The sequence below is a fragment of the Diadema setosum genome, chromosome 14 (assembly GCF_964275005.1).
Source record: "Diadema setosum chromosome 14, eeDiaSeto1, whole genome shotgun sequence".
In the NCBI taxonomy this organism is placed as follows: Eukaryota; Metazoa; Echinodermata; class Echinoidea; order Diadematoida; family Diadematidae; genus Diadema; species Diadema setosum.
Window position 1 is genome coordinate 36937195 of NC_092698.1, and position 25504 is coordinate 36962698.

General features: G+C 39.3%; 1 protein-coding gene across 1 annotated transcript; it reads right to left on the reverse strand.

The window, feature by feature from the left end:
• Positions 1-1904: 1904 nt before the first annotated feature.
• LOC140237573 (signal recognition particle 19 kDa protein-like) lies at positions 1905-13369 on the reverse strand. Its single transcript, XM_072317508.1, has 4 exons — positions 13280-13369; positions 9517-9664; positions 7702-7813; positions 1905-5107 (listed from the first exon to the last, which is right to left on the reverse strand). The coding sequence occupies exons 1-4, from the start codon at positions 13315-13317 to the stop codon at positions 4974-4976; spliced, it is 432 nt and encodes a 143-aa protein (XP_072173609.1). The 5' UTR covers positions 13318-13369; the 3' UTR covers positions 1905-4973.
• Between the last annotated feature and the right edge of the window lie 12135 nt (positions 13370-25504).

Below are 25504 nucleotides of genomic sequence, written 5' to 3' on the forward strand. Positions count from 1 at the left end.
TAGGATGTGTAGTAAAATTATCATAAAAAGACAAAGAGAATCCTATTACAACAAGAGCCAGGAATGGTCAAAATTCAAATTCTTTCCTCCAAATTCAGAATGGTTGGGAGGTCTGTGTCGGGTAATTGTTCCTGAAATAACCAAACATTTCAGTTAAGGCTGACAATTCTGTTATAACCACCGATGACTATATTCTGGTCTGTGTCAGTGGTGACAAATGCACAGTGTACCTACAAAGATAGAGGAGAGTGCCACATATTGTGTGGAATATAAAAGCTACATTATCCATATCTTTTACTGTGGAGGACTCTGCATGTGTATTCCAGACATGTCAATATACTTCCCTTTGTGATTTTTTTTTTTCAGTAAAACAGATTTGTATCAACCCACCATTGCTTTAGGCAGGCACACACAGGTATTCATTGAAGTATGATTACTCTGAGTACTCTTATTAGATATTTTGACTAATGCTTCATGAGGGCATTATTACACATGAATTCTCTCTGTTGGTGAACATGTTCGATATCCACCCAAGAAAGACTACATGTGTGACAGAGTTGGATGAAGTTCATTCTTAAACTTCCATCCTTCAATTGAAATGTACAAAAGTTTCATCATCTGAGGATTTTTGAATGAATCATTGCTCACTATTTACAGTTTTGGTTTGACTTTGGCTTGGATGTGCAGTTGTATGATGTAAATGCTTTGAAAACAGATTGCACTTTGCTAAAATGAAACCATCTCCTCCCTTCTGCATGTACAAACAAACACACACACACACACATACATATCTATACATGCATGCACCTATATAGTGGACTCCTGTTATAACTTAAATTGGAAATGTAACCCAGTTGTGGATTGAGTAAATGCAGCTGCAATCTTAGCAGAACACATCGGTGAAGTATGAGAAAAGTCAGAATATATCCATTCAAAATTTATGAAATTTCAAAGTTTTTGTGTCACTAGCACTGGATGAGTGACTGCAGGACAACAATTTAAAGAAAATAAAAAGAGAATTTGTCATACTTCCAATTTTCTGCATAATACAAAAGCATGTGTCTTATATTGTGGAGGTGTCGTGGCTGAGTGGATAAGAGCGCTCGTCTGTGAACGACATGAGCGTGGTATGGTTCGTGGGTTCGAGCCCATGCCAAGCCCGACACGTTTGCTCTTCAGCAAGGCACTTTATCCACATTGCTGCTCTCCACCCAGGAGTATAAATGGGTACCCGGTAGGATGAGAAAGCATAATATGTTGGTTGATCAGCATGTGCGCGCCTGTAAAATGGCTGCGACTGGCTGGAATGCTCCCCAGGGAGTGGAGAATGAGCACTGTTAGTGCTGGTTGGAAATAATGTATCCAGTGACCGGGGTAATAATAGTCTGTAAAGCGCATTGAGATACTTAACAAGTGTGAAATGCGCTATATAAAAACCAGCAATTATTATTATTATTATTATTGTACCTCTTAGAAAGCAGGGGGAATACCATTAACATATGTCTGTGACAAGCTGAGGGAATATGCACTTTTCATAAAGAATTAAATGTGGAATTATCTTTGTATTATCTTTGTAAATGTTGTTATCCTGTGGTGATGTCACATACTGATGTGGTCTTCTTATCCAGTGATGGCAGCACTGAAACTTTAAAAATTCTTGAGTTGAAGGGATTATTTGATTTCAATAAAAATTAACTGTTATATTAATAATGATATAAATAATGATATAGACATTTAAAATGCGCAACATAACTACTCAAAGGTGCTTAAGGCGTTAACAAATTAATGTTTATAACCAAATACACAATTACATAATATTGCAGTATTCACTCAATACACACACATAGTTAGGTATTATTCCCTTTAAGTATATTATTACACTTCCACTGAGGAGAAAGAGAAGGTTAGATGCAGTTTGTGTTTATTCTATCAGTACTATAATATATATTTTACAAGATGTATTGACTAGCTACATGGAACATGGCTTGCTCGACTTGAAATGACCACACTTAATCATCTACAGTAGTCTATTTGTGTACTTCACATACAGCAAATGACTGTAACACAATATTCCATTGAAAACACAGAGGACAAGAACACTAACCATCTTCTTTATCTTGCTTTTATACAACACCTAAAAAGAATGTAGCTATCCGATTGGTCGACTGCCCTTCACGTGACATTTATTTAAAAGTTCCATCGCACGCTGTGGCTGTGACGTCACTAATTTCCATTGACTCCTGTGTCAAACTCATGATTGACTCGTAAGTTTTTGTTCCATCGCATGGCTCTGATGTCACAATAAACAAACATTTGATGTGCACACTCAACAATTACAAGCGCGTACTTTTGTAACTCATTTTCGTAAATAACTTCAACCAATCGGCTTTTCACATACGTACGTACACGGTGACTGTGACTGTTTGGCTACTCATTAGTCTTTCACGGAAAATGGTTGCCATTTCTGTACTAAATTCAAGAATCTGTGTGGACCACATCTGTTGACATTTGAGGTGTTGTATAAAACAAATAGTGTCTGGTCGTTACTCGTGCAATGGAACAAGATTTTTCACTTGGTGAAAGATGAGGCACACTATTTAACTTGGCTTCGCCTTGTTGAATACAGTGCCTCGCCTCTATCTTTCACCTTGTGCGAAATCTTGTGTCATCGCACTTGTGACCATTTACTATTTGTATACTATTACATTTCTTCAAAAGCATACAGTGGGTGGCTCCTAATTGAGAAAAATACATTGCACTTCACCAAAAGTATCATATATGGGTGCGTTCTGAGTGCTCTCCTAAAACAAACTGAACCATACTGTACCTGCGCCAGAGGAGCACTCAAATGCTGCTAAAGTGTACCATACCATACCGAACCAAACCAAGCAAAAAGTGGACCACTTCCCATGTGCCTTAAAAGGGTACCAAAAGCGCACCAGAAGTTGGCATGTGAAGAACGTGCATAAACATGAACATATATCATAATGTAAAGAGTTCATTCTCCTTGTTTGGGACATCTGTAAGTAGTTTAAGCACGCCAGGTGAATGACCCTGTATCTACAGAATGTGTGACCTCCTCTAAAAATAACTCGTGAGGTACACTTTCTCCACAGAGGGCTCAAACACTCCTAATCTGGCACAGGTTCAGTTTGCCTTACTTCACTTCTGAACACTCACACCCACCATATGACATTAAAACTGACATAAATGTAAGAAATGTGAAATATGCGTGAGGGCTTGTCCAAGCCAATAACATAAAGATAACCATCTAGAATTTCATCTATGTCACAAATCACAAAACTGTACGTAATTTCTATCTTCCTATAAATTTCATTGTACTCTGTCTCTCTTTTGCAAGCCCATATCAATCTTCATAGAAAAAAGCATGTCTTTTGCAATTTGAAACTTTGCATCCAACTGCCCTACCATTGCCAAAACAGAAATAAAACTAATATTCAAAATTTCTGAAGCCTTGAATCTTAAGGCATCTTCAAGTCACTTGTACATTGTACTAAAGCAAAAAAGGTTAGCAGGAAGACTTTGTATGATCAACTTTCACTGTCAATAAGTGAACTGTACCATTAAGCACGAATGAACTTCCTTTTGACCGTTAGTGATGCCTGTTTAATACATGCAGCATGCGACTGAAATTCTGTAAAGCAAGAAGTATTCATGGAATGAAACTTTTGTGAATTGGAGCCAATGGCCTTTTTCACAGCTTGAAATTTTTGCATACCCTGGTATTGCTTAATGGCATCCAATGCATGAAAGTGTAGACAAGAACTGCTGCGCACATTTTAATGTTGTGAAACTTGGCTCTTGGTTTCTGGTTTTACAGTATGCCTTAAAAAAGCCTTAAAGGGCAGATCCACCTCATGTGTAGCTTGACTTCAAACGAATATAAAGCAGAATATCACACAAAATGGGTTTCATTCACATAGGACATACACATAAGAGAGTAAATAACATTTTTAACACGTCATGTTAGCACAAAACAGCGATTTTTGTATTAAAAACAACATATGCAAATTAGATGAGATGATGATATCATTGCCTCACGCTCTCTCATTAACCAGCACGCAAATCTTCACTTTCCCTTTTCTGTTCATTAAATTAAGAAGAAACGTTCCCATCAAATTATTGTGATGAATTATCAACAAAGCAATGACTTGGTGGTGAAGGGGCTGTAGACACTTAATTCTTAGCCAAAAATGTGATTATATAAGGATTATATATATTGTAAACAAAGCAGCACAAGAATTGCTAGCTCACAACATTACCCTTGGTTGAGCCAAGATCCAAATGGTTCTGAACAACATCACTGTTTTGTTAAAATGTGAAACCCCATTATTTTTCATGTCGTATTCAATTTTGATGAAGTTTCTATCATACTGTTTGGAATGTTTTCCTCTGGTAGAATTTATCGAAGTCAACTTAAACATGAAATAGAATTGCACCTTAAATGACAACCATCATGGTGATGGCAACACGGACTGGTTGGACACTATTTTATCTCACAGGCAACTGGATAAGCTGTGTACAGCAAAGAATACTATCACAAATATGTGCCTACTCAAAAATCAGCAGTTTGATTTGAAGGACAAGGAATTGAAAACATGTTAATAATTCATATTGCTGCTTGCACTTAGTTCACAATTACTATTCAAATATTTAAGAAATAACAACAGTATGTCCTGGCCATATCAGAGACATGCATGGAGTTCTGCACAGTTCTTACCTTGTTCAGCATAAAAATAAGACAAAAAAAAACAGAAAAAGAAAAGATATAGTTTGTACGGGGGAAAAAACAATGGTCATAAATTTGGCATCATTTCACATCTTGAAGTTAAAAGAATAAAAGCAAAAGCAAGAAACATAGTTGATATTCAGTGATCCCCATTTGCCCATCCCTGCAAATACCCTCTTTCATGCAGCAGTCCATAAGCTCTACAGCATACCATAGGGCCTTGCTATTTCTTCCCTTTCTTGTTCTTTTTCTTCCCAGAACTCTGTGCCCCGCTCTGCTGATCCCCTCCGCCCTGTCTCTGTGTCCTCGACTTCAGCTTAGGTATCGTCTCCGCAACGTGGAACATGATAGCTCTTCCTGATGAGAGATAAAAGAAGAGTGATACAGCTTGGCATGAATTCACACCATATCAAGCACAAAGCCAAAACAAAAATTTGGGCATTAAAAGGTATGGAAGGGTGGTGATGTGGCTCAGACAGCAACACATCTGCCTTACAATCAAATGTGACCCGCTACAACAAAAAGGTCCTAAAGTCGCGCACGGTCGAAGCCGTGAAAATCGAGTTTGAAGTCAGAGCATTAAAATTGGTCAAAACTTACGATTTTCTGATTTTGATATATTATTGGAGTCTAACATGTCTTCTATCATCTGTCGAAATTTTGAAGCAAAATGATGAAAGGAAAGACCAAAAAATAGCGTTTTTCTGAGCCATGTTTTTTTGGCGTTTCAACGAAGCAGAAACTGGTTCGAAAATTTGGATTGAGCGCCACGGATATGTTCCGCCCCTAACAACGACCAGAGTGATCTCATTGGTCAGTTTGCTGCTTGCTGCTAACCGAAGCGTGAAGCTCGCACACTGCCCAGTCAACTGGTGCGTGCGGGCGGGGTGCGCTATGCTCAGCCGCTTCTCACATCCTGGTCACTGATTGGTTGGTGAGGAGACCGCAGACACTGATGTGCTTGAATGAACTCTCCGGGGGTTGCTAGGGCTTTCCTTCTATTGTCCAGAGGTGAAAACTGACTTGCGTGTCCGTTGTTCGCGATTGCGTCGAAAGGAAGACTTTTAGGGCGCTTTTCTCGAAACAGTGATTTTCCAGACGTCTCGACATGCTCTCTTTTAAACATCGATATCTCCGCAGCCGATTCTTTCTATAAAATGTGTTGTATATCAATCTAAAGCAGAAAGATTAGGAGATTATATCGTGCAATTTTCAAATAATCGACCTCGCCCGACTTTAGGATCATTTTGTTGTAGCGGGTCACAAATTGATCAGGTTCAAATCCCAGTGACTGTACCTGAGCAATGTTGTATGCAATCAAGCCATTTCTTCGGGTCATAGGCACAAACTCCGTCCCTTTGATATAACGTTAACCCGTTGAGGATGGACTGATTTTGCTACAACACCCATTTCCCACAGACACTAGTTCGAGTATACTAGGGACTCGTTAAATGGACATCCCATTGGTGAGGACATAACTAACGCACGTTAAAGATCACACTTCATTTCCTCACAAAGAGCAGGGTGCTAACCTGGCGAAGTGGTCCACTCACTGTACAGTGTATAAACATACCCACACCAGAAAATGGGTGAATAATGCTTGCCCCACATGGTTCGCTCCAGATGACCAGCAATAGCCAAAAAGTGGTATCAACCAGGCACATTGTGCCATACAAAGAAAAAGGTGGCCACAGAAATTGTTTGTGCAATTTCCTGTGTAGGTCAAATTTGTTGATGCAGTCACTCTGAAGAATATCACACTTGTGCATTCCGTGCAAAGATGATTACACTGCTGCATAGCAGTTCAACCTATATGGACAGAAACTCCAAGTCCCCGACTTTTGGCAGATCTCCCACTTCGAGACCATTTTCTCAAAATCTCCTGCTCTCGCACTTCAGTTTGAATTTCTCCAGCTTTAGCTGTGTCTCTCACTTAAGATGTATTCTCTCAACCATAACAAAATAAGATGTATTTTCTACGGCTCAGAATTTAGCTCTCTCCCGTCCCCCAATGAATTTGTCATATGTTTTCAAAGTTACGGCCAAGACAGCACCAAAGGGCATTAATAAACTGACAGCTTCCAGGGCCCTGAAGTAGGCCATGGACCCCAGCTGCAAAGGACACTGTGTCTCGAACTCCTGATGTGCGCTGCCACCACATAATATAGTGAGCAGGATTGTGCAATCAGTCTCCACTTTGCCAGCAGGTCCAGGTGGGAGAATCTCCCATAAGAGGTGCTTGGGGTTGAAGTCTCTGTTTTGAGTTCAACACTCACATCCCGAAATCACAGTCAAAAGTGAAATCCTCCTACATCCTACTATTCAGCACTCAAAGCTAAACAGAGAAAACAAAGGGCACTGAACCTGTTCAGGACAGACTGATTTTGCTATAGCATGCATTTCCCACAGACACCTGCCCGAATATTCTCGGACTCGTCTTCAACAGTTTAATACACTGTATTGCAGTTTCATTTACAGCATACTTCATATTGGTGTAGGCCCAGAGCAATATTCACTATAACACAACTCGTCTGCTGCAACATACTTGGCAACCACAACATTAGCTGAATAAATGATTGAGATCTTGGGGGCAATATTATATATCAGGGGAGATCTGAACTGCCTACGGTGAAACACTGCCTAGAAAATGGAAATAATATACCGTCGGTAGTCATTTCGAGGTGACATCACTCGACAGACACTTAACCCGTTGAGGACGGTTTGATTTTGCTACAACACGCATTCCCCATAGACACCTGCCCGAGTATACTCGGGACTCGTCCTCAACGGGTTAAATACAATGTAATTTCATTTAATTGAAACCCCTGTAAGTTGTGGACTAATCACAAATTGTAATGTCTATGACGCAGCATGAAATACAGCATCATTTAAACAAGTGCAGTGTCTAAAGCTTAGCACATAACATCGCTTGTCATTAATTTCAGACTCACGTGACTGGAACTGCTCAGACAGAAAGGAGCCTTCCTTGTCCTTCATCTGAACTCGTATTCGTCCTTTGAAAGTAGGGTCACGGTTTTGATCTCTCGGATACATTTTTGTATTCTGTCAATGAGAGAGAAAGAGGAAGGAACAAAAGTGTTAAAACCAATGTATGCTAATGACCAGTTCCTGACAGTTCAACGTAAAAGGTTACACAACACGCCAGGCATTGTAGGTCAGTTACGGCAACACGTTAACGTCACACAAGGATATACTCAGTAATGCATTAAGTACAAAAACTAGATATCCATACTTGATCATTTACACAAATATTGAATTTACTAATGAAATGGAGAGGCAAACCAATTACGTACATAACATAATACCTTATTTCACACTTTAGAAACAAATGTGATTATCATTGCCAAGATACCAATTTGTGCATTGGGTTAGAATTCAGTTGCTTGCTAAGTACTGTTTCAATGTAACATATTTGCATATATTCACTTTTTTCTGTTGTTTTCCAGCACTAAGTTTTGATGAGTTTTGATGATGAAATATTTCATAGCATTTTCCCAACCAAAAGCAAAAGTCACTTTCTCCTTTGATGCAGATCAATACAAACATGACATTAGGTTCTTGAACCTTGACGCGATAATCCCTGAAGCAGCTCTTTTTAAACTATACTTGGATGGCATGTTCTGTGACAGTAAGTGACGGTGATGTTAATGATAGCATTTCTATTAACCCGTTGAGGATGAGTCCCGAGTATACTCTATAGAAAATGCATGTTGTTGTAAAATCAGCCAGTCCTCAACGGATTAATAATAAAAGCTATAATGTGTCCAAAAAAAAATTATACTGTAAAATTTACAGCACCATGGAACCTAGCAGAAGTTCCAACCCTCTAATGACAGGAGAAGTAACCTTCTTTTGTGTCTAGGTAATCAGTATTTCTGCTTTATCATTTACTATGAAATTTCAGAATAAGACTGGCATCCTTACTGGCAAGCTCATGAGTTTGCTATGACAAACGTGCACTCCATTTGAAGAACGTTGTTAACATCAGTTGAAATGTGCTGCCATTGTCTCATGGACATGGGCTGAAAATTGAGTGCCTCCTCTGTACATGACTTTATACACTATGTCACAACAATTGAACTGCAAAGTTATAAGGTACACTAGTAAACATTGCCTCACACATCAGATTCTATTCAGTATTGCTGATGTGCTGAAGATTGGTGCTTATAAATTCCTGAACCTGAAATTCTGACAATAAATGCTGATATTTGAGTGTCTGGACATTGTAAAATCAACTCACACACATGTAGCAGCCAGTACAGTCATAAGTCAATCCCATCCATTATTCTCCCAAAAGTCCCCAGATATAATTGGTCTACGGCTGAATACTCACTACCATCTGCACTCTCATGGCCGCGTTTAAAAATATTATTATACAATTGTACATGATAAACCTGCTGTGCCTTTTCCAATACAAGTGTATTCTGTGCCATGAAGTTCAGACCTGGCCAGTGGAAACTTTTTCCAGTTGTCTCTTCAGACTGAACCAAGCACAAATTTACTATGGAAGAAGGCTCCACTTTTTCCTGTTAGTTTAGAACTATTGATGCACAATCCATGTGAATCTTTACAAACGACCTGTACTCTAGATGCAGAAAGACATCTGTTGATGTCAGAAGAAACTAACAGACTGGCTGGCAAGAAGAACAGGAGAGAAAGAGAGAGAGAGAGGGCAAGAGCTAAGCATCTTGGTAGTGTGAAAGATGGATAACAGACAGGAAGCCATGACTGGACCATCAACTTACTTCCACTGCAACTGGCAAGCCGAGGGAGTTACACACATCTCTAATTTCTGTGATGGTGGGATTTTCGACACCTCTATCTTTAGGAATCCTCCGTCCTTCTGCAACTGTCTTCTTGCTGTTTATATAGGCTGGGTATATGCAGATCCAACTGGATAAAAAAGGAAGGGAGACTTGTCTTCACTGCAAAATTGTGCATTATGGTTTGTGTCAATATCAACAGTATAAGAGTATACAAAATCTGTCATCATGCTCCCAAACCATTTCAGGAATCGCTCATCTTGATATTACTGTCAATGGGAAACCATGTCTACAATGTAATGTAAATCTGGTCACATAGAGAACCCTGTGTACAGAATCCTCACTTCTACACAAATCTTCACCCATTCCTTCCAGGAACCTGGTATACCATTTACGAAAATGAACTGCATTTGTGGTCTTATTTCACGCATGACAGCATCACATTGACTTGGAAAATTATTTCACTACAAAAAATTGAAGGATTAGAGTTTATGCTATCAATATCTGTTGTTTTTTATTTTTACTCAGAATTGTAGACGTATTTTTGCATAATTTACCTTTTCCAACTTACAAACTATGCTCGTTTTGACTTTCGCTGACCCTCGTTTGGGTGTCCTTATGGTTATATAGTTAATAACAAAAGATATTGCAAGCCCAGTGCACACTCTAAACATATCTCACGTCTGATCAATATTTTGCATTGTTCAATGGCACAGTATGCAGTTGACCATGGAAAGGAAATACAGACGGTACTGCTTGACTGCTTTCACACAGGCATGGCAGATTACTGACCTGTCTGTTCTTTGTCTACCGGCAAAAAGGATTTTGTCTGGACGAGGCACTGAAGGTTCTCGTAGAATTGCAAAAGAAACAGGTTTAACAATCAATGTTAGTGATTTTATAGCTTCATTCTTGCCTTCTATTTGAGATTACTGGCAGCCGAGGAAGACCTAGAGATCATGCAGCTAAGATATTTTGAACTGGACATATTGATAAACAATGCCTTTAAAATTGAATATAAAAAAATAACAAAAGTGGAATGACATACCTGTTGTAAGCTAAAATAATCCTTTTCCAAAAGAACCAAAATGACTTGAATACAGATCATGAAAGTGTCATCATGCATGCTAAAATATCTAGTTTTACCATGTTTACTGCAGGTGAGTAGCAATGAATCACTCTCGGTAGAGGGGGGGGGGGGGCAGTGAGCATAGGAGTAGGACTCTTAGGAGTATAGACCAGAATACTACTAGTCTTATACAAATGTACTTCCTAGCTAGATTCTAATCAGAATTGTCTCAGTCTACAGTATGTTTGGATATCTAATACACTGACACCCTAACATTTTCTCTATCAACAGAAACTTAAAATATCTCACAATTTACCTGAATTTTTACTCACATATAAAGAAAATACTCTGAATTCACAAGCGCCTATTAAAAATGTAATTTGAGGTACTTGCTCTAGGTGCTCTGAACACGTTGGTGTTATTTTGACACACTCAGACTCAGTTGTGCAGTAATTTTCAAACCGACACCCCTAGACGTCTACTCTCTTTTGACAATGGTGTCAATACATGTGAAGTGCATGTTATGCTTTTCCTACATGCATTCATAATCTATGGTATCACTGTTTTGACCTTGTTACTGTTTATTATCATTTTTTCAGTAATATTTTGATATTATAGTACCAATATGGGTAATTCCGTGAAGTTGGGGCACAAAGTGTTACATTTTAGCATAACTCAATACTAATTATGCTATACATATATTCTTTATAGGCTTTACATTTGTATTGAGACCATACATTTTCCTGGAAATTTTGTGCCATTCAGACTCAATTTTGATGAAGTTATTTTAAAAAAATGTAACGGTGTCCTGTAGCATCGTGACGTGTCCATGTAGCATCGTGATAGTTAAAATCTGGTCCTAAAAGACAAATTAATGCAATTAGCTTGACCAAAATTTGATATAATATGCATAATTACTAGATTAGTCAGATAGCTAAATATCTTAACTCTGTTTTCCATAGTTTTACTTTTACAAGAAAATTACACAATGTGTCACTATGCTACACGGTGTCCACCAAATGTAACAAAAAAGGACACCGCGTAGCATCGTGATACAATTTTGTAATTTTCTTTTAAAATTAAAACTGTGTACAGGAAATTTGAGATATTTAGCTATCTGACTAATCTAGTAAATATGCATATTGCATCAAATTTTGGTCAAGCTAATTGCCATAATTTGTCTGTTAGGACCAAATGTTAAAATTTCACGATGCTACATGGACACGTCACGATGCTACAGGACACCGTTACATATTGTTTAATAACTTCATCAAAATTGAGTCTGAATGGCACAAAATTTCCAGGAAAATGTGTGGCCTCAATGCAAATGTAAAGCTTACAAACAATAAATGTATAGCATGATTAATATTGAGTTATGCTGAAATGTATTTTTCAAATATCACGATGCTACATGGACACTGCCCCAACTTCATGGAATTACCCATATACATTGTATTTAAGTCCCCAGTGTCCGCACTGATGTGAAGTGTAAAAAAAAAAACAAAAAACACTGCGCATACATGTAATCTCATGCACGCATAGACCTATTCGTTCTTTTCTCGCAATGTGATAATAGAGGGGTACGGCTACGGGGTGTCAGTTTCAATGTACATTGTCGATGTGATGGACACGTACAGTACCATGGCATGCATACTAATAACTATACACAGCCCAGTCGCTGTACATGGTACGTCGCGACGGGGCTGTACGAGCGCGACCACCAACCACTAGGAGAGCGACGTAATCGTATCACGATAGCTTTGAATTTTGATACCTACAGTACCATGGCATGCATACTAATAACTATACACAGCCCAGTCGCTGTACATGGTACGTCGCGACGTACCTGTACAGCGACTGGGCTGTGTATAGTTAGGCCTGGCGTGAAAGATTGTGTACCGTGTGGACATGCTGGATATGATGATCAATTTCGGTAAGTTTCATTGCATACATTTGAATACTGATAGCATCAGATGTAGAGTAAATATTGAAGAGTATACTCGATGAGTTGGAGGTGACAAAAATGATGTTAGGGCCTAAGTATCAAAATTCATAGCCCGACCAGACGCTGTTAATACGCTACGCGAATACAGCTACGTATGTACAGCGGCGACTGGGCTGTGTATAGTTACAAAATTCAAAGCTATCGTGATACGATTACGTCGCTCTCCTAGTGGTTGGTGGTCGCGCTCGTACAGCCCTGTCGCGACATACCATGTACAGCGACTGGGCTGTGTATAGTTAGCATACTAGTAATAGAGATCTACTAGACCTAACGTTAGACCTAGATTTTGATCAGCATGCTACATTTGCAGATTTGGGCACTAAAGTAAAGACAAAGTACGTTTATAAGGCATCAGTGCTGACTTGTCTGGCTCCCGAGGACTAACTTGTCACTGTAACGTCACGTACACTGTCCACAGACCAGTACAATGTGATACCATACCTCTCTCCCTCTCCATCTCAAAAGTCTCACTCTCAGATCTCTCTTAATTGCGCTGTTTTCCGCTTCTACTGTAATTCTGTGCACCATACATGTAAATAAGCCTGTGGGACTATTATGAGAACGCAGACGGAGTAAAATTACGTTCACGGTTAAAATAACAACAAAAGTAACCAAACAAAGCCTATCTCTTCGTCAGATGTATGCGATGATCAATAAAAAGTTAGTTTTACCGGTTTTTATCCTCCGGAGAAGACGTTAAGTGTGCCATATTGAAGTTGGTGTCTACACGGTAAGGTGGTAGGCCCTACTGTACACGCTCTTTGGTGTGAATCGTAGGTCTTGACACGTGTAAGGTATAATCTGTCATAAGATGTGTTAGTGTAGAACTAGTACATGGATCAATGCCAATTTGAAGAAGACGCAAACACGATAGACAATGACAATAAATACAATGTTGTTTTTACAATCGTGGGTTGATCAAGAGCAGCGTTGAATCTGTTGCATATTAGCAGTTTTCATTATGCCAAATTTCGAATGATTCCTATGTGTGTGTTTGTGTGCGGTGTGTGTGTGTGTGTGTGTGTGTGTGTGTGTGTGCGTGTGTGTGTGTGTGTGTGTGTGAGGGGGGTACATGTTTTATAATACTAAGAAGTATTTCACTTTCATAAGACTGCTCGATTCCTACAGCATGTTCGATATTGACATTGAGACACCCCATTGTATTATAGCCTATATAGGCCCTATGTGTTTTCCATCAAGCAAAATGATTGAAAAGCAATTCCCTAACCACTCGCACTTTTTGTTTTAATTGTCATGAAATTTAACGTTTGTGGTTTAGTTTGTTGCTGCTGTGATTTGTTTGGTTTTTTGTGGTTTGTTTGTTTTCTGTATAGCCGATATAGATACACACAAAATATCCTTATACACCATTTCCGAAACATGTGAAGGAAATGTTTGCAATCGAGGGTGCGGCCGATTCCGATCTATCTTGGTATATAGGCCTATATCTACACACGAAGAGCATTATCTTTTCTCCGTGGTGACATACGTGAGAAGAGTACATTAGTAGATGAGAACTTAAAACACAAACACAGGAAACCAAGTTATTCGTAACAATAAAGAATAGTTTGCAAGTTATCGAGAGATTTCATGTGACTTTGTTTCCTTGGTATACCGAACTCTAACTCACCCACCGAATGACTTCACAACGTTTGCAGACATTTGTATGAATACAAGTGTGGGGGTTACGTGATCAAATTACGGTAAAAATCACGAGTGAAATATAATGAATGCGTAGAAGTAGTGTTTCACCTCTGATATGTCAGGGCTGCCAAGTCTCACTCATTGAGAGTGAGACTCACTCATTTTGGTCCTTTCTCACTCTAAAACTTTATTTCATTTGATGCATTTCTATTGATCTCACTCATTTTGACTCCTAAATCATAGCATTGGCCTATGGGAGTCTCACTCTCAACTAGTTTCCAATGTTGGCAGCCCTGGATACGTTCTAGATACAAACGCTGCGGGTACTGAGAAAACACGCGCGGAGATGGTAAAGCAGAATAGTGATAGGCCTAATCACACAAATCTATCACCCGCCGCTACTATAAATATTTTATACTCTACTGCGCTGTGATGTAACAGAGCTCCTAACATGATTAAACACACAAAGAATGAATAAGAAATTAATCAAAAGCTCCTGAAAAAAAAAAGATACATTTTCAACAAAGACTTGAAGACAGCAAGTGATGGAGCCTCCCTCATTTTCTCAATTTATTCCAAAGTTTTGGAGCAGCACATCTGAAGGTACAATCCCCCAATGAAGTTGCTTTATATGCGACTTATCCTGTGTACTGAGCTGTACAGAGCTGAACAGTATTCTATCTTGTAGGAAAATGTATAATTTTCTCAAGCGCTCGCTCGCTTCGCTCGCTCGCGAAGAAAGTAACATCGACATACACTGTAAGGTATGGCTCAGGCGTTGACAACGTCAAATAGTATAGGTCTACATGTAAACATGCTATGACGCGAGTAACTGGGGACCATCTGCAGAATATGTACGAAAACAAACAAACAAACAATAACAACAACTTTATCGCCATAATTGAATCCCCTCCATTTTCTGAATCATTCCTGAGAAACGACAGTGACTGATGACTCAGTCAGGATACATCTATGGGCATACCAAGGGAAGATCAGGGACGTCGAATCTATGGGGGGCAAAGGGGCATTTGCCCCGCCCCAAAGGAAGTGTTTAGACAGACAAATCATTTATCCCCCAAGCAATTCCCGAGATGAGGACAAATCTCGAATTTTCTTAATGGAAAATTGTCCAAATATCGCCAGAATTATGCATCAGATCGTTGTATTGCAATCATGAACATGCAAACGGTCCGCTATACAGGATAAGGGATAAACTTTGTACACTTTTGACATAGACGTATATTCCCTAATTTATCAAAGAGTGTGCAGCAGATCTTTCACTTAACAAAAGCAACCTAATATGTATAGAGGCGTCGATGGGGGGGGGGGGGGGATGGTTCTCAAATAAAAGTGGGACAAACAAAAGCGAAAAATATAGCTACAAACGGCAGTTTTTGGAGTGTAAAATGTTAAAATTTTAAAGCTCGCTCGCTCCGCTCGCTCGCATTTAACCACTATGCCATTCTCCTGATGTTGCTGCCAGTGATTGACAGCAGGTGCACACGGTGCGCCCCCCTTAATTTCCAAAGCGAAAATATAGCTACAAACGACAGTTTTTAGGACTGGAAAATGTCAAAATTTTCAAGCTCACTCGCTTCGCTCGCTAGCATTTAATCAGTATGCCATTCTCCTGATGTTGCTGCCAGTAATTGCCGGCAGTTGCGCCCGGTGTGCCCCCTTGATTTCCAAAGCGAAAAAATACAGCCACAAACGGCAGTCTTTGGACTGTAAAATGTCAAAATTTTCAAGCTCGCTCGCTCCGCTCGCTCGCATTTAACCGCTATGCCATTCTCCTGATGTTGCTGCCAGTAATTGCCGGCAGTTGCACTCGGTGTGCCCCCTAAATTTCCAAAGCGAAAAAGTATAGCTACAAACGGCAGTTTTTAGACTGTAATGTCAAAATTTTCAAGCTCGCTCGCATTTAATCGCTACGCCATTCTCCTGATGTTGCAGCTGCCAGTGATTGTGAGCAGGCGCGCCCCCTTAAAGGACAAGTTCACCTTCGTTAACATAAGGATTGAGAGAATGTAGCAATATTAGTAGAACACATCATTGAAAGTTTGAGGAAAATCGGACAATCCGTTCAAAAGTTATGAATTTTTGAAGTTTTTGTGCAGTCACCGCTGGATGAGAAGACTACTGCAGTGTATGATGTCACATGCGTACAACAATATAATGAAAATATAAAGAGAATTTCACAAATTTTCATCTTTTGAAAAAAGTACACATTCCCTTGTCTCGTTACTGACATATGTTATGGGTAATATTATTCCCATTGCCTTTAGAAAGAGGCAAGTCAAGTGCTATTTTATTATGCGAAAAAAAAGTGAAATATGTTGAATTTTCTTTACATTTTCTTTATACTGTTGTACTCATATGACATCACGAGCCTTAGTAGTCTCCCCATCCAGTGGTTCCAACACAAAAGTTTTAAAAATTCATAACTTTTGCATCGATTGTCCAATTTTCCTCAAACTTTCACTGATGTCTTCTACTAATATTGCTGCATTCTCTCAATCCTTATGTTAATGAAGGTGAACTTGTCCTTTAATTTCCAAAGCGAAAAATATAGCTACAAACGGCAGTTTGGGGACTGTAAAATGTCAAATTTTTGAAGCTCGCTCGCTTCGCTCGTTCGCATTTAATTATTATTCCATTCTCCTGATGTTGCTGCCAGTAATTGCCAGCAGTTTTCGCCCGGTGCGCCCCCTTAATTTCCAAAGCGAAAAATATAGCTACAAACGGCAGTTTTTGGACTGTCAAATGTCAAAATTTTGAAGCTCGCTCGCTTCGCTCGCTCGCATTTAATCATTATGCCATTCTCCTGATGTTGCTGCCAGTAATTGCCAACAGTTTTTGCCCGGTGCGCCCCCCTTAATTTCCAAAGCGAAAAAATACAGCCGCAAACGACAGTTTTGGGGACTGGAAAATGTCAAAATTTTCAAGCTCATTCACTTCGCGTGCTCGCATTTAATCATTATGCCATTCTCCTGATGTTGCTGCCAGTAATTGCCAGCAGTTTTTGCCCGGTGCGCCCCCACCCCCCCCCCCCCCTTAATTTCCAAAGCGAAAAAATAATAGTACAGCCACAAAGGACATGTGGGACTGTAAAATATCACAATTTCCAAGCTCACTCGCTTCGCTCGCTCGCATTTAATCGTTATGCCATTCTGATGTTGCTACCCGATTGCCGGCAGTTGCGCCCGGTGCGCCCCCATAATTTCCAAAGCGAAAAAATACAGCCACAAACGGCAGTCTTTGGACTGTAAAATGTCAAAATTTTCAAGCTCGCTCGCCCCGCTCGCTCGCATTTAACTGCTATGCCATTCTCCTGATGTTGCTGCCAGTAATTGCCAGCAGTTGCGCCTGATGCGGCCCCCCTTAATTTCCAAAGCGAAAAAGTATAGCTACAAACGGCAGTTTTTAGACTGTAAAGTGTTAAAATTTTCATGCGCACTCGCTCCGCTCACTCGCATTTAATCGCTATGCCATTCTCCTGATGTTGCTGCCAGTGATTGACAGCAGTTGTGCCTGGTGTGCCCCCCTTAATTTCCAAAGCGAAGAATATAGCTACAAACGGCAGTTTTTGGACTGAAAAATGTCAAAATTTTCAACGCAAAGAGATTTCACCGTAGGAGGGGGTAACCCCCCTACCATACCCTCCCCTCTCGCTTGATTCGTTCCCTCACATAAGCGCTCCTCCTAAGATCAAATCCTGTCTACGCCGATGATAGGCCTCATTATTTAGTAGGCCTTCACAGTGATGTCGCACAGCAAGAGCTGAAATACCACGATTTTGTCATTCAATAATATTTGTGAATATTTCATTTTCTTATTGTTTTTTTAAAGAAAAGAAAACAAAATTTTCACCACAAGACCAGTGAGCACCAGATCGCTGAATTTCAGGTCTGAAAATGCAAAATCTTCCTCGTGTGGGAGAGGGATACCCCCCCCCCCCCCATACACACCCTTCTCCCGTTCGGTCGTTCCGCTCCCTCTCACAGATATTTCCAAAAAAAAAAATGTTTTCACACTTATAAGGTCTGATTTTCCGCCGAAAGTCGTCTGACAAGCAAAAAAAAAAAAGCAACAAGAACAAAAAGTCTTTATGTTGTTGCTGCCACTTTTTTCCCAATTCATATTTCATGCAAAAGAGTGGGGCATCCGATCCCTGTAAAGTGTGTGTGTGTGGGGGGGGGGGGGAGGGGGGCACAAAGCTTCTCCACCCCCCCCCCCCCCCCCCCAAAAAAAAAGGCTGCGCCGGTCCGGTTATGGGCTTGTAATCGTGGTGATGGTGACCATCCCCCCCACTCCTCAGTATGGATTTACGCCGTTGGCTCTTGGCCATTCAGTACTTTGTAAGTATAGCAAAATCTTTAATGCAATCCTCTGCCTTACACGCTACCAATGTAACTTCATCGAAACGGGTGTAATACGTGAAAATTTTGACGAACTGGACACTTGAAGTGTCGCACATGCATTCTGAACACGCTGAAGCTTGGTTATCTGTGAATCTGGTAAGCCAAACAATAACCTATTATAATAATCAAGCCTAATGCTAATGAATGCATGAACGAGGTTTGCGTGGCAAGCGCACAAAATAATGCATGATTCTCCAGCCACGATTTCGAAAATGCTTACGGATTAGAATCATGCCAGAAAGCTATTACATGACGAGTCTCACTCATGAACATCCGGAGTTTTAGTTGGTAAAATACAGCGTTAGATTATGAAAAGAGTCATGCAGCCTTCATGTTCTCTCTGAAGTACTAGTACTGTATAACAATGACTGGCATCATGTCAAAACATCAGTAAAATAAGCATGAGAGTAGAAACTACTCTGTAATATACGGTGGAAATCGTTGATAACGCATATTGTAGCTATAATTGCCACGTCTGTACATGCGAATCGTGGGGTTAGTCTCACTCACAACCGAATGTTTTATTGTTATGACACCTGCATATTGTTTATTGTTATGACACCTGCATATTCCTGACAAAATGAAGAAATTCCAACTTCCTTTAACTCCTGTCCACGTATCAGTATCGATGCACGCTCAAGGACCGTACTCTGTTTTCATGAGTCACCTCTCAAAATGGTTTTTTTTTTTTTTTTTAATTTGACCTGTTGCATTTGCACGCCTCATCTTTTGTTCGCTTGAATGCGTCTAAACTGTAAGATTTGATTTTCTCAAAGCACAGCTCATTTAGCGGCAGCAGATTATGGGAGGTCAAAATGTGACAAGTCCTGTAAAACGAGGAATTTTCGCGTGCATTTTAATTTCACGAATTTCGCGAGCGCCAAGATTCGCGAAATTAAAATGCACGCGAAAGTTCTTGTCTACAATATATGCATTGAATGCCAGTGGCAGTTGGCGAAAATTTCATGCCGCAAAAAAGGCCGTCGGCTCCAATTCGCGAAAAAATTCATGCCGCGAATATTATCATGTTTTACAGTATGTGTTGATGTAGGTCAGAAAGGGAGTTTGAGAACTGATGAAATGGAAATTGGAATATTTACAATGAGCGACTTCCATGTTTTTAGAATGAAGTGCATGTCATTAATATTGTAAATCCACTTGAATACGCACACACATTCATATCCACCCAATATACCCACGTGCACTCCAACACGCTCACAATAAGTTGAGTTTAAAATATATATATATATAAAAAAATCGGACACACTAAAATTAGTGTACGTCATTACTACAGTGTTTCGCCTATACGGTCTATCGGACGTTCGGTCTCAGGGCTGTAACCACAGAAAAAGCTCTTAATTGGATAGGTCAGCTAGCACATCTGAGCTTATTCCTCCCTTGATCGAAATCAGAAAATGAAAAGCATGGGGGGGGGGGGAGGCGTGATTATTTCATTTTTCAGTTTGATTTAATTTCTACAATTTGTCGATGAAAATCATTTATGACCTAATAATACATGTAGATTTTGAGCAAAAATCTACATAATGAACTAGCAGCTAGTGTGTAATAATCACGCACACCGTGTTTGAGCAAATAAAATGAAATCAAAGAAGTCAACGACACACTGTTTTTTAGTTTTACAGTGGTGAAGGATTGACTAAAGGAAGTGCAAAGTTATACATTTAAATATTACTCGATATCAGTGACAATATCTTAGTATGATGTGCGCATTGCTTTCGTTCGCAAGTTTTATACAAAATAATCACATCCTGGAACTGTGGAATCCTTTCAGAACAAAAGCTGAAGACTGACATTATTGACACCTAACACCCTAACCCCCTCACCCGTCCTGCTTGGTGCAAAGCGGGGACAGTCCCGACCAAGTTGAATGAACTCTTGGGGTGCGTGAGGATTAGCCAGGGGTGTCACCTGCTGTTTTTTCAAGGGGGGGGGGGGGGTGCGTTTTGACACTAAATGTAACCTGCGAGATTTTTTTTGTTGTTGGATATATTGGCTCCTGTATCATCATGTACATTTACATTATACACTGTTTGTTCCTCAGGTTAACACTGAGTACAAAAAAAAAAAAAAGCTTTTCTTATTATGGTCCAATCAGGGAGGTGGAAACACTCTTCCACCTCCCTGCTTTCATTAAGCAGCCTGTGCTTGCTGAAGAACAGCGTTAAAAGAGCAAGTAAGAAGGTTATTTGCAGAAAAGGAGAACAAAACACTCACCCCTTGTTTCCTTCACAATCATAACATGCAATTTTCTCTTCTTTGAACATAATATTATTAATATAATACTTTGCTTTCTTTCGTCCTCTCACGTTCACTTTTGCTGCTGAATGTACCATTTCTCTTTTAGTAAACATTCCATGCTTATTTTTCATGGATTTTTGTTTTGCTTTGTATTTCGATTTGTTCTGTTTTGTACACTGTGTTTCGCACGCCACCCGGATATCCAGGAATTTTTAAGGTATGTATATACTCTGACGTTGGTGAAAGGGGAAACACCTATAGTATCGCTTATCAGCAGTTTCACCATAATTCAGTGGATTTAGAAATGCTGTATATTCGTCCTCTGAGAACTATAAACATATTCTGCCCTTCTAGGTCATTGTTATCATTATACTGAAATATATAGATTTCAAATAAACCAAGCACATTACAGGTTCGTATTCAAAAGTGTAAGGGTGTGCGTGAGTGTGTGTGTGTGTGTGTGTGTGCGTGTATTGTCTTTACTGCCTTAAAAGGGCGGGGGTGGGGTGGGATGGGACGGGTTGCGGATCGTAAACATGGACCTACAACTTGTTGTAGGTCCATGATTTAGCCACGCGATCATCCAAGTTCGAGTTATTTGAATGATCACCGAGATCATCATTCAAAAATGTAACTAGTGCATTCAACTTAAAGGGGATGGCTAGATATAGTAACTGATCAGTGGGATTCAGTGGGAATGCTGGGGGATGATTGTTCCAATCCTTGTGGGATTCATTTAAAGGAATGGTACAGTATTGGTGGAGACAAAAATTGGGCTTTTAACTTTTTGCGAGATACCAAGAAAACACTTACGAAATAGTACAGACTCAGAGCATACCATTTTAAGAGGAATTCAAAGTTTATTTGATGAAAATCGGATTTGGAATGACTGAAACATCCAAAAACAAAGTAAAACAAAGCGATCGTAATAAGGTGTGGGTCCCACACTAGAGTCGCTCTGTTTTGGATATCTCAGCCATTTCAAAACCAATTTTCATCAAATAAACATTGAATTCCTGATGGAATTACATGCTCTTTCATATTTTATAAGAGGTTTCTCATTATCTCACCAAAAAATGTTTGAAACCTGAAACTAGGTCTCAACCAAAACTATACCATCCCTTTAAGAGTACATTATATATTGTTGTGTGAAAATCATTTGCTTCAGAATGGTCTCATATTCAAGTACTGTGCAGTTTAATGTTTCCAGGCATGCTAACTTTCATCGGAGGTGACTAAAGTAAAACATAAGTGGAACGAGTATACATGACATACATAACTGACAGTCCACCAATTATTGTTTCAGTATCTTTGGAATGGCGATGTGAAGTAATCATTGTAAGTGCATGTTACTATTTCCAAGTACGATTGTAGCTTGAAGTTACGAGAGACAGCGCCACCTAGTGGCTGAAATCAAAATCATTTTTGCACAAACATGATTGTACAAACATTTAAAAGGTACAAAAGTAAAAATATCATAGGGTTTAGATTGTTTTGCCTCAATATGAACACTGGAAACTAATACAATTGCACCAAGACAAATAATAAAAAAAAGTATCCACTTATTGTTCCCATGTGATCTTCCTCCCTTAATTTCATTTCCGAACGAGTATACGTCATGGCGTCCTGGATTACAGAACACAACGAATACAACATGTGGTTTTAAATCAGGCCAAATGGAATCGACTACTCCAGTGAAACTGATCGTTTGAGACTTGACGTCAGAAGTGAGATTTTACATCGAATTTAATATTTTCAACCTGCAGAGGATGTCACGAGCAGCACGTGAGTTGCTGTGGCTTGGCTGTCGGTTTGAGGCCTACTGAAAATTGTTGAATTCCCAACAAGCCCGATGTTGCAGATTATGGTAAGATTTAGGTCTGCTATTGATAAAGTTTCCGTCATTATACTGTTGAAGATATTGCTAATGGAAATATGTGAGTAACTGGAGTTGTAAAGCTTGTTCGTAACAGTATGTAGGTAGTAATATAAAGCGCATTGCATAGCATTCTTATCACGTGCTCTTAGCCGTGCCGTTAGAAATCATGCAAGTATAACGCGCTAATTCTCTTTCCACTGTTGTATAGCTTAATGATCTAAGAGCCCGAAAACCTACACAGAAACTTCAGTGTGCAACGAGTAGGCGACGTAAGGAAACCAAAAGAAAAAAAAAATCGTCCATGCCCCTTTCAGAACGAAAAGGCAATTCGCATGTGAGTTGGCGACTTGTGAAAACAGTGTTTGCGACAAGAAAAGAACACTACTTGTTTCGCACGAAAAAGTGAAAAGGCGCATAACGAAATTCACCAAGGCACCTTGTTGAGGACCAGAAGGCTAGAGGGACACTACCTTGTTCAAACTCGTCAAAGTACCAAGGCGCCCAGGCGAGTGTCGAGAAGTCGCCCTCTGTAGTCGTCTCGTCCTAAAGCGCATAAAATTTGTTATGAAGAAGGTGTCTCCAGTAAAGTTAAAAAAGACACCTGATCTCGTCGCACGTAACCATTTTAAGTACTCTTTCAATCGTCCTTTTGAAAGCATGCACTTCAACTCATCATCAACTTGCATTGCCTTGGTCGTATGATTATTTGGTATAGGTTATTTTATTTGTTATTATACTTGCAATGGTAGTTGTTCATCATAATTGTTTGTAAAGCAGCCCTATATGCCGTCGTTAAAGGAAAAATTCAATTATAATTATTATTATTATCATTATTGTTATTATTATTATTATTATTATTATCATTATTATTATTATTATTATTATTATTATCATTATTGTGTTGTTGTTGTTACCGTTCTTATTAGCGCGTAATACCTTCGGCAAGGTCTCTATTCGCTTTAGAGGAAAAAACAAGATAAACAGGAAAAGGTAATTACAGAAACAATGAAATGCTGAACAAATCATCATCTACAATCACTATGTTACTTTCTGAACAGATAAGTTTTTCAAAAATGCAGTGGAGAGTTAGTCTGAAAAGAAGGAGCAAAATTTTTTAGCACAATAATGAAAATTTCATCAACTTCGGAGGAAAAAGAAGAAGGTTATTGCTTTTTGAAGTTCCACCAATTTTCAGGAAACCTTTCTTAAACAGCCAATATGCGTGATCAAATAGTGAAGCGATTGTGTCATCCCCTCACATCTTGCCACATGGTTTGTGCATAAAATTTGGGAAATTTCCAAATATTCATGTAAAAAAAATGTCTCAGTCTCAAATTCTGATATGTGTAATTGATCCTTATTCTGAAGTTATTCAACCAGAAATAACACCATGTTTTACACTTCAACAATAAAAACATGGACTTGTCCTATTTATTTTTTTTTTGTGTACACGATTAATGGAAAGTTGGAGTTGATGACATCATTAGCTCTCTCATTTGCATATTCATATCAACTGTACGAGAACTGTTCTGCAGAAATTAGCGAAACTTCACAATTTCATAACTTCCTTAATTTTCATCCGATTTTGATCAAATTTTCAGTTTTCAGTGTACTCATAAGATTTTACTCTTTCTTATCAGTCTTACTTAAAACTGGACTGGAATTCATCTTTAACTTCTAGCTTGTCCACGTGGTCACATGTTTCATGGCGCATCTTGCAGCCCTGCATCCCCAAACTCCCACACGTAGCCTTGTTTGATGTGAAGAATACAAATAACTTGTCCTTATGTCTCAAAGAAGTTATACCTCTTTGTCAGTGAGTCGCGTTTGAGCGATCATGCTGAAGGCCTAAACCAGTTGCCCGGATGCATGATTTACGAAGCGCGTCTTTCCATCGCCAATTCTAGGGTATACGTTGTCAATAGTTATAATGGTTTTCTATGTTATTGTCATACATTTACGTCACTCATTCAAAATGTAAGGTTTCATGTATAATTGAAAGCATAAATTCTGTTCAGAGCAAAAACAACCCATCCACTAGCTATTGAACCTATACACATTAGTCACATCGATTTCAAGATTTATACATTTTACAAACAAATTAATCGAACACTGTCCAATGACGCTCTCTCTAATTTCCACACATTTAAATCATTCAGAACTTTGGTAAGATCTTCTTGACAGCTCCTAGTTCAATTGGCCATGGGTGTTGTTGTTGTTGTTGTTTTTTTTTCCTTCGTTGCATGATTGTTACTTGCGAGTTGTTTGGCCTGCCTACGAATGGTCTCGGTGGAGATGTAACTTGTCCTGGATAAAAATTATTTGGAATGGCAACGGAAAAGTCAAAGCATTACTGAGTGGCAAAAAGCAGCTGCTATTTGAGCATTGTTGATGATTACAGATTTTATTCGTCGGATAATATGGTAATGATTGCAGTTAAAAGAAAGTTGCAATTCAAGCAGTAATAACAGTTCTGATATTCCACTGATTTGAAGTAGTAGAAGAGGTACCGCCAGGGGACTGAGTGGTTGTCCACTGTGTGGCAGAAGTGGTTGCCCACCGATGTAGCGTAGTATCAGTTTGCTTTTAGTGGACACGTAGCAACGATATATAGTGTAAGTAAACAGTAGAAGTTGCAGTGATAATACGGCTGGAAATCGTCATAATTCTGTATAGGTATGGAACTATTAACA

Excerpts from the sequence above, each read along its gene's own strand:
- LOC140237573 (XM_072317508.1), bottom strand. The coding sequence starts at position 13,317 with ATGGCACACTTAACGTCTTCTCCGGAGGATAAAAACCG. Across the intron at positions 9,665-13,279 it reads TCTCCGGAGGATAAAAACCG|TTGGATCTGCATATACCCAG; the intron begins GTAAAACTAACT and ends TTTTTTATCCAG. Across the intron at positions 7,814-9,516 it reads GCTTGCCAGTTGCAGTGGAA|AATACAAAAATGTATCCGAG; the intron begins GTAAGTTGATGG and ends TCTCATTGACAG.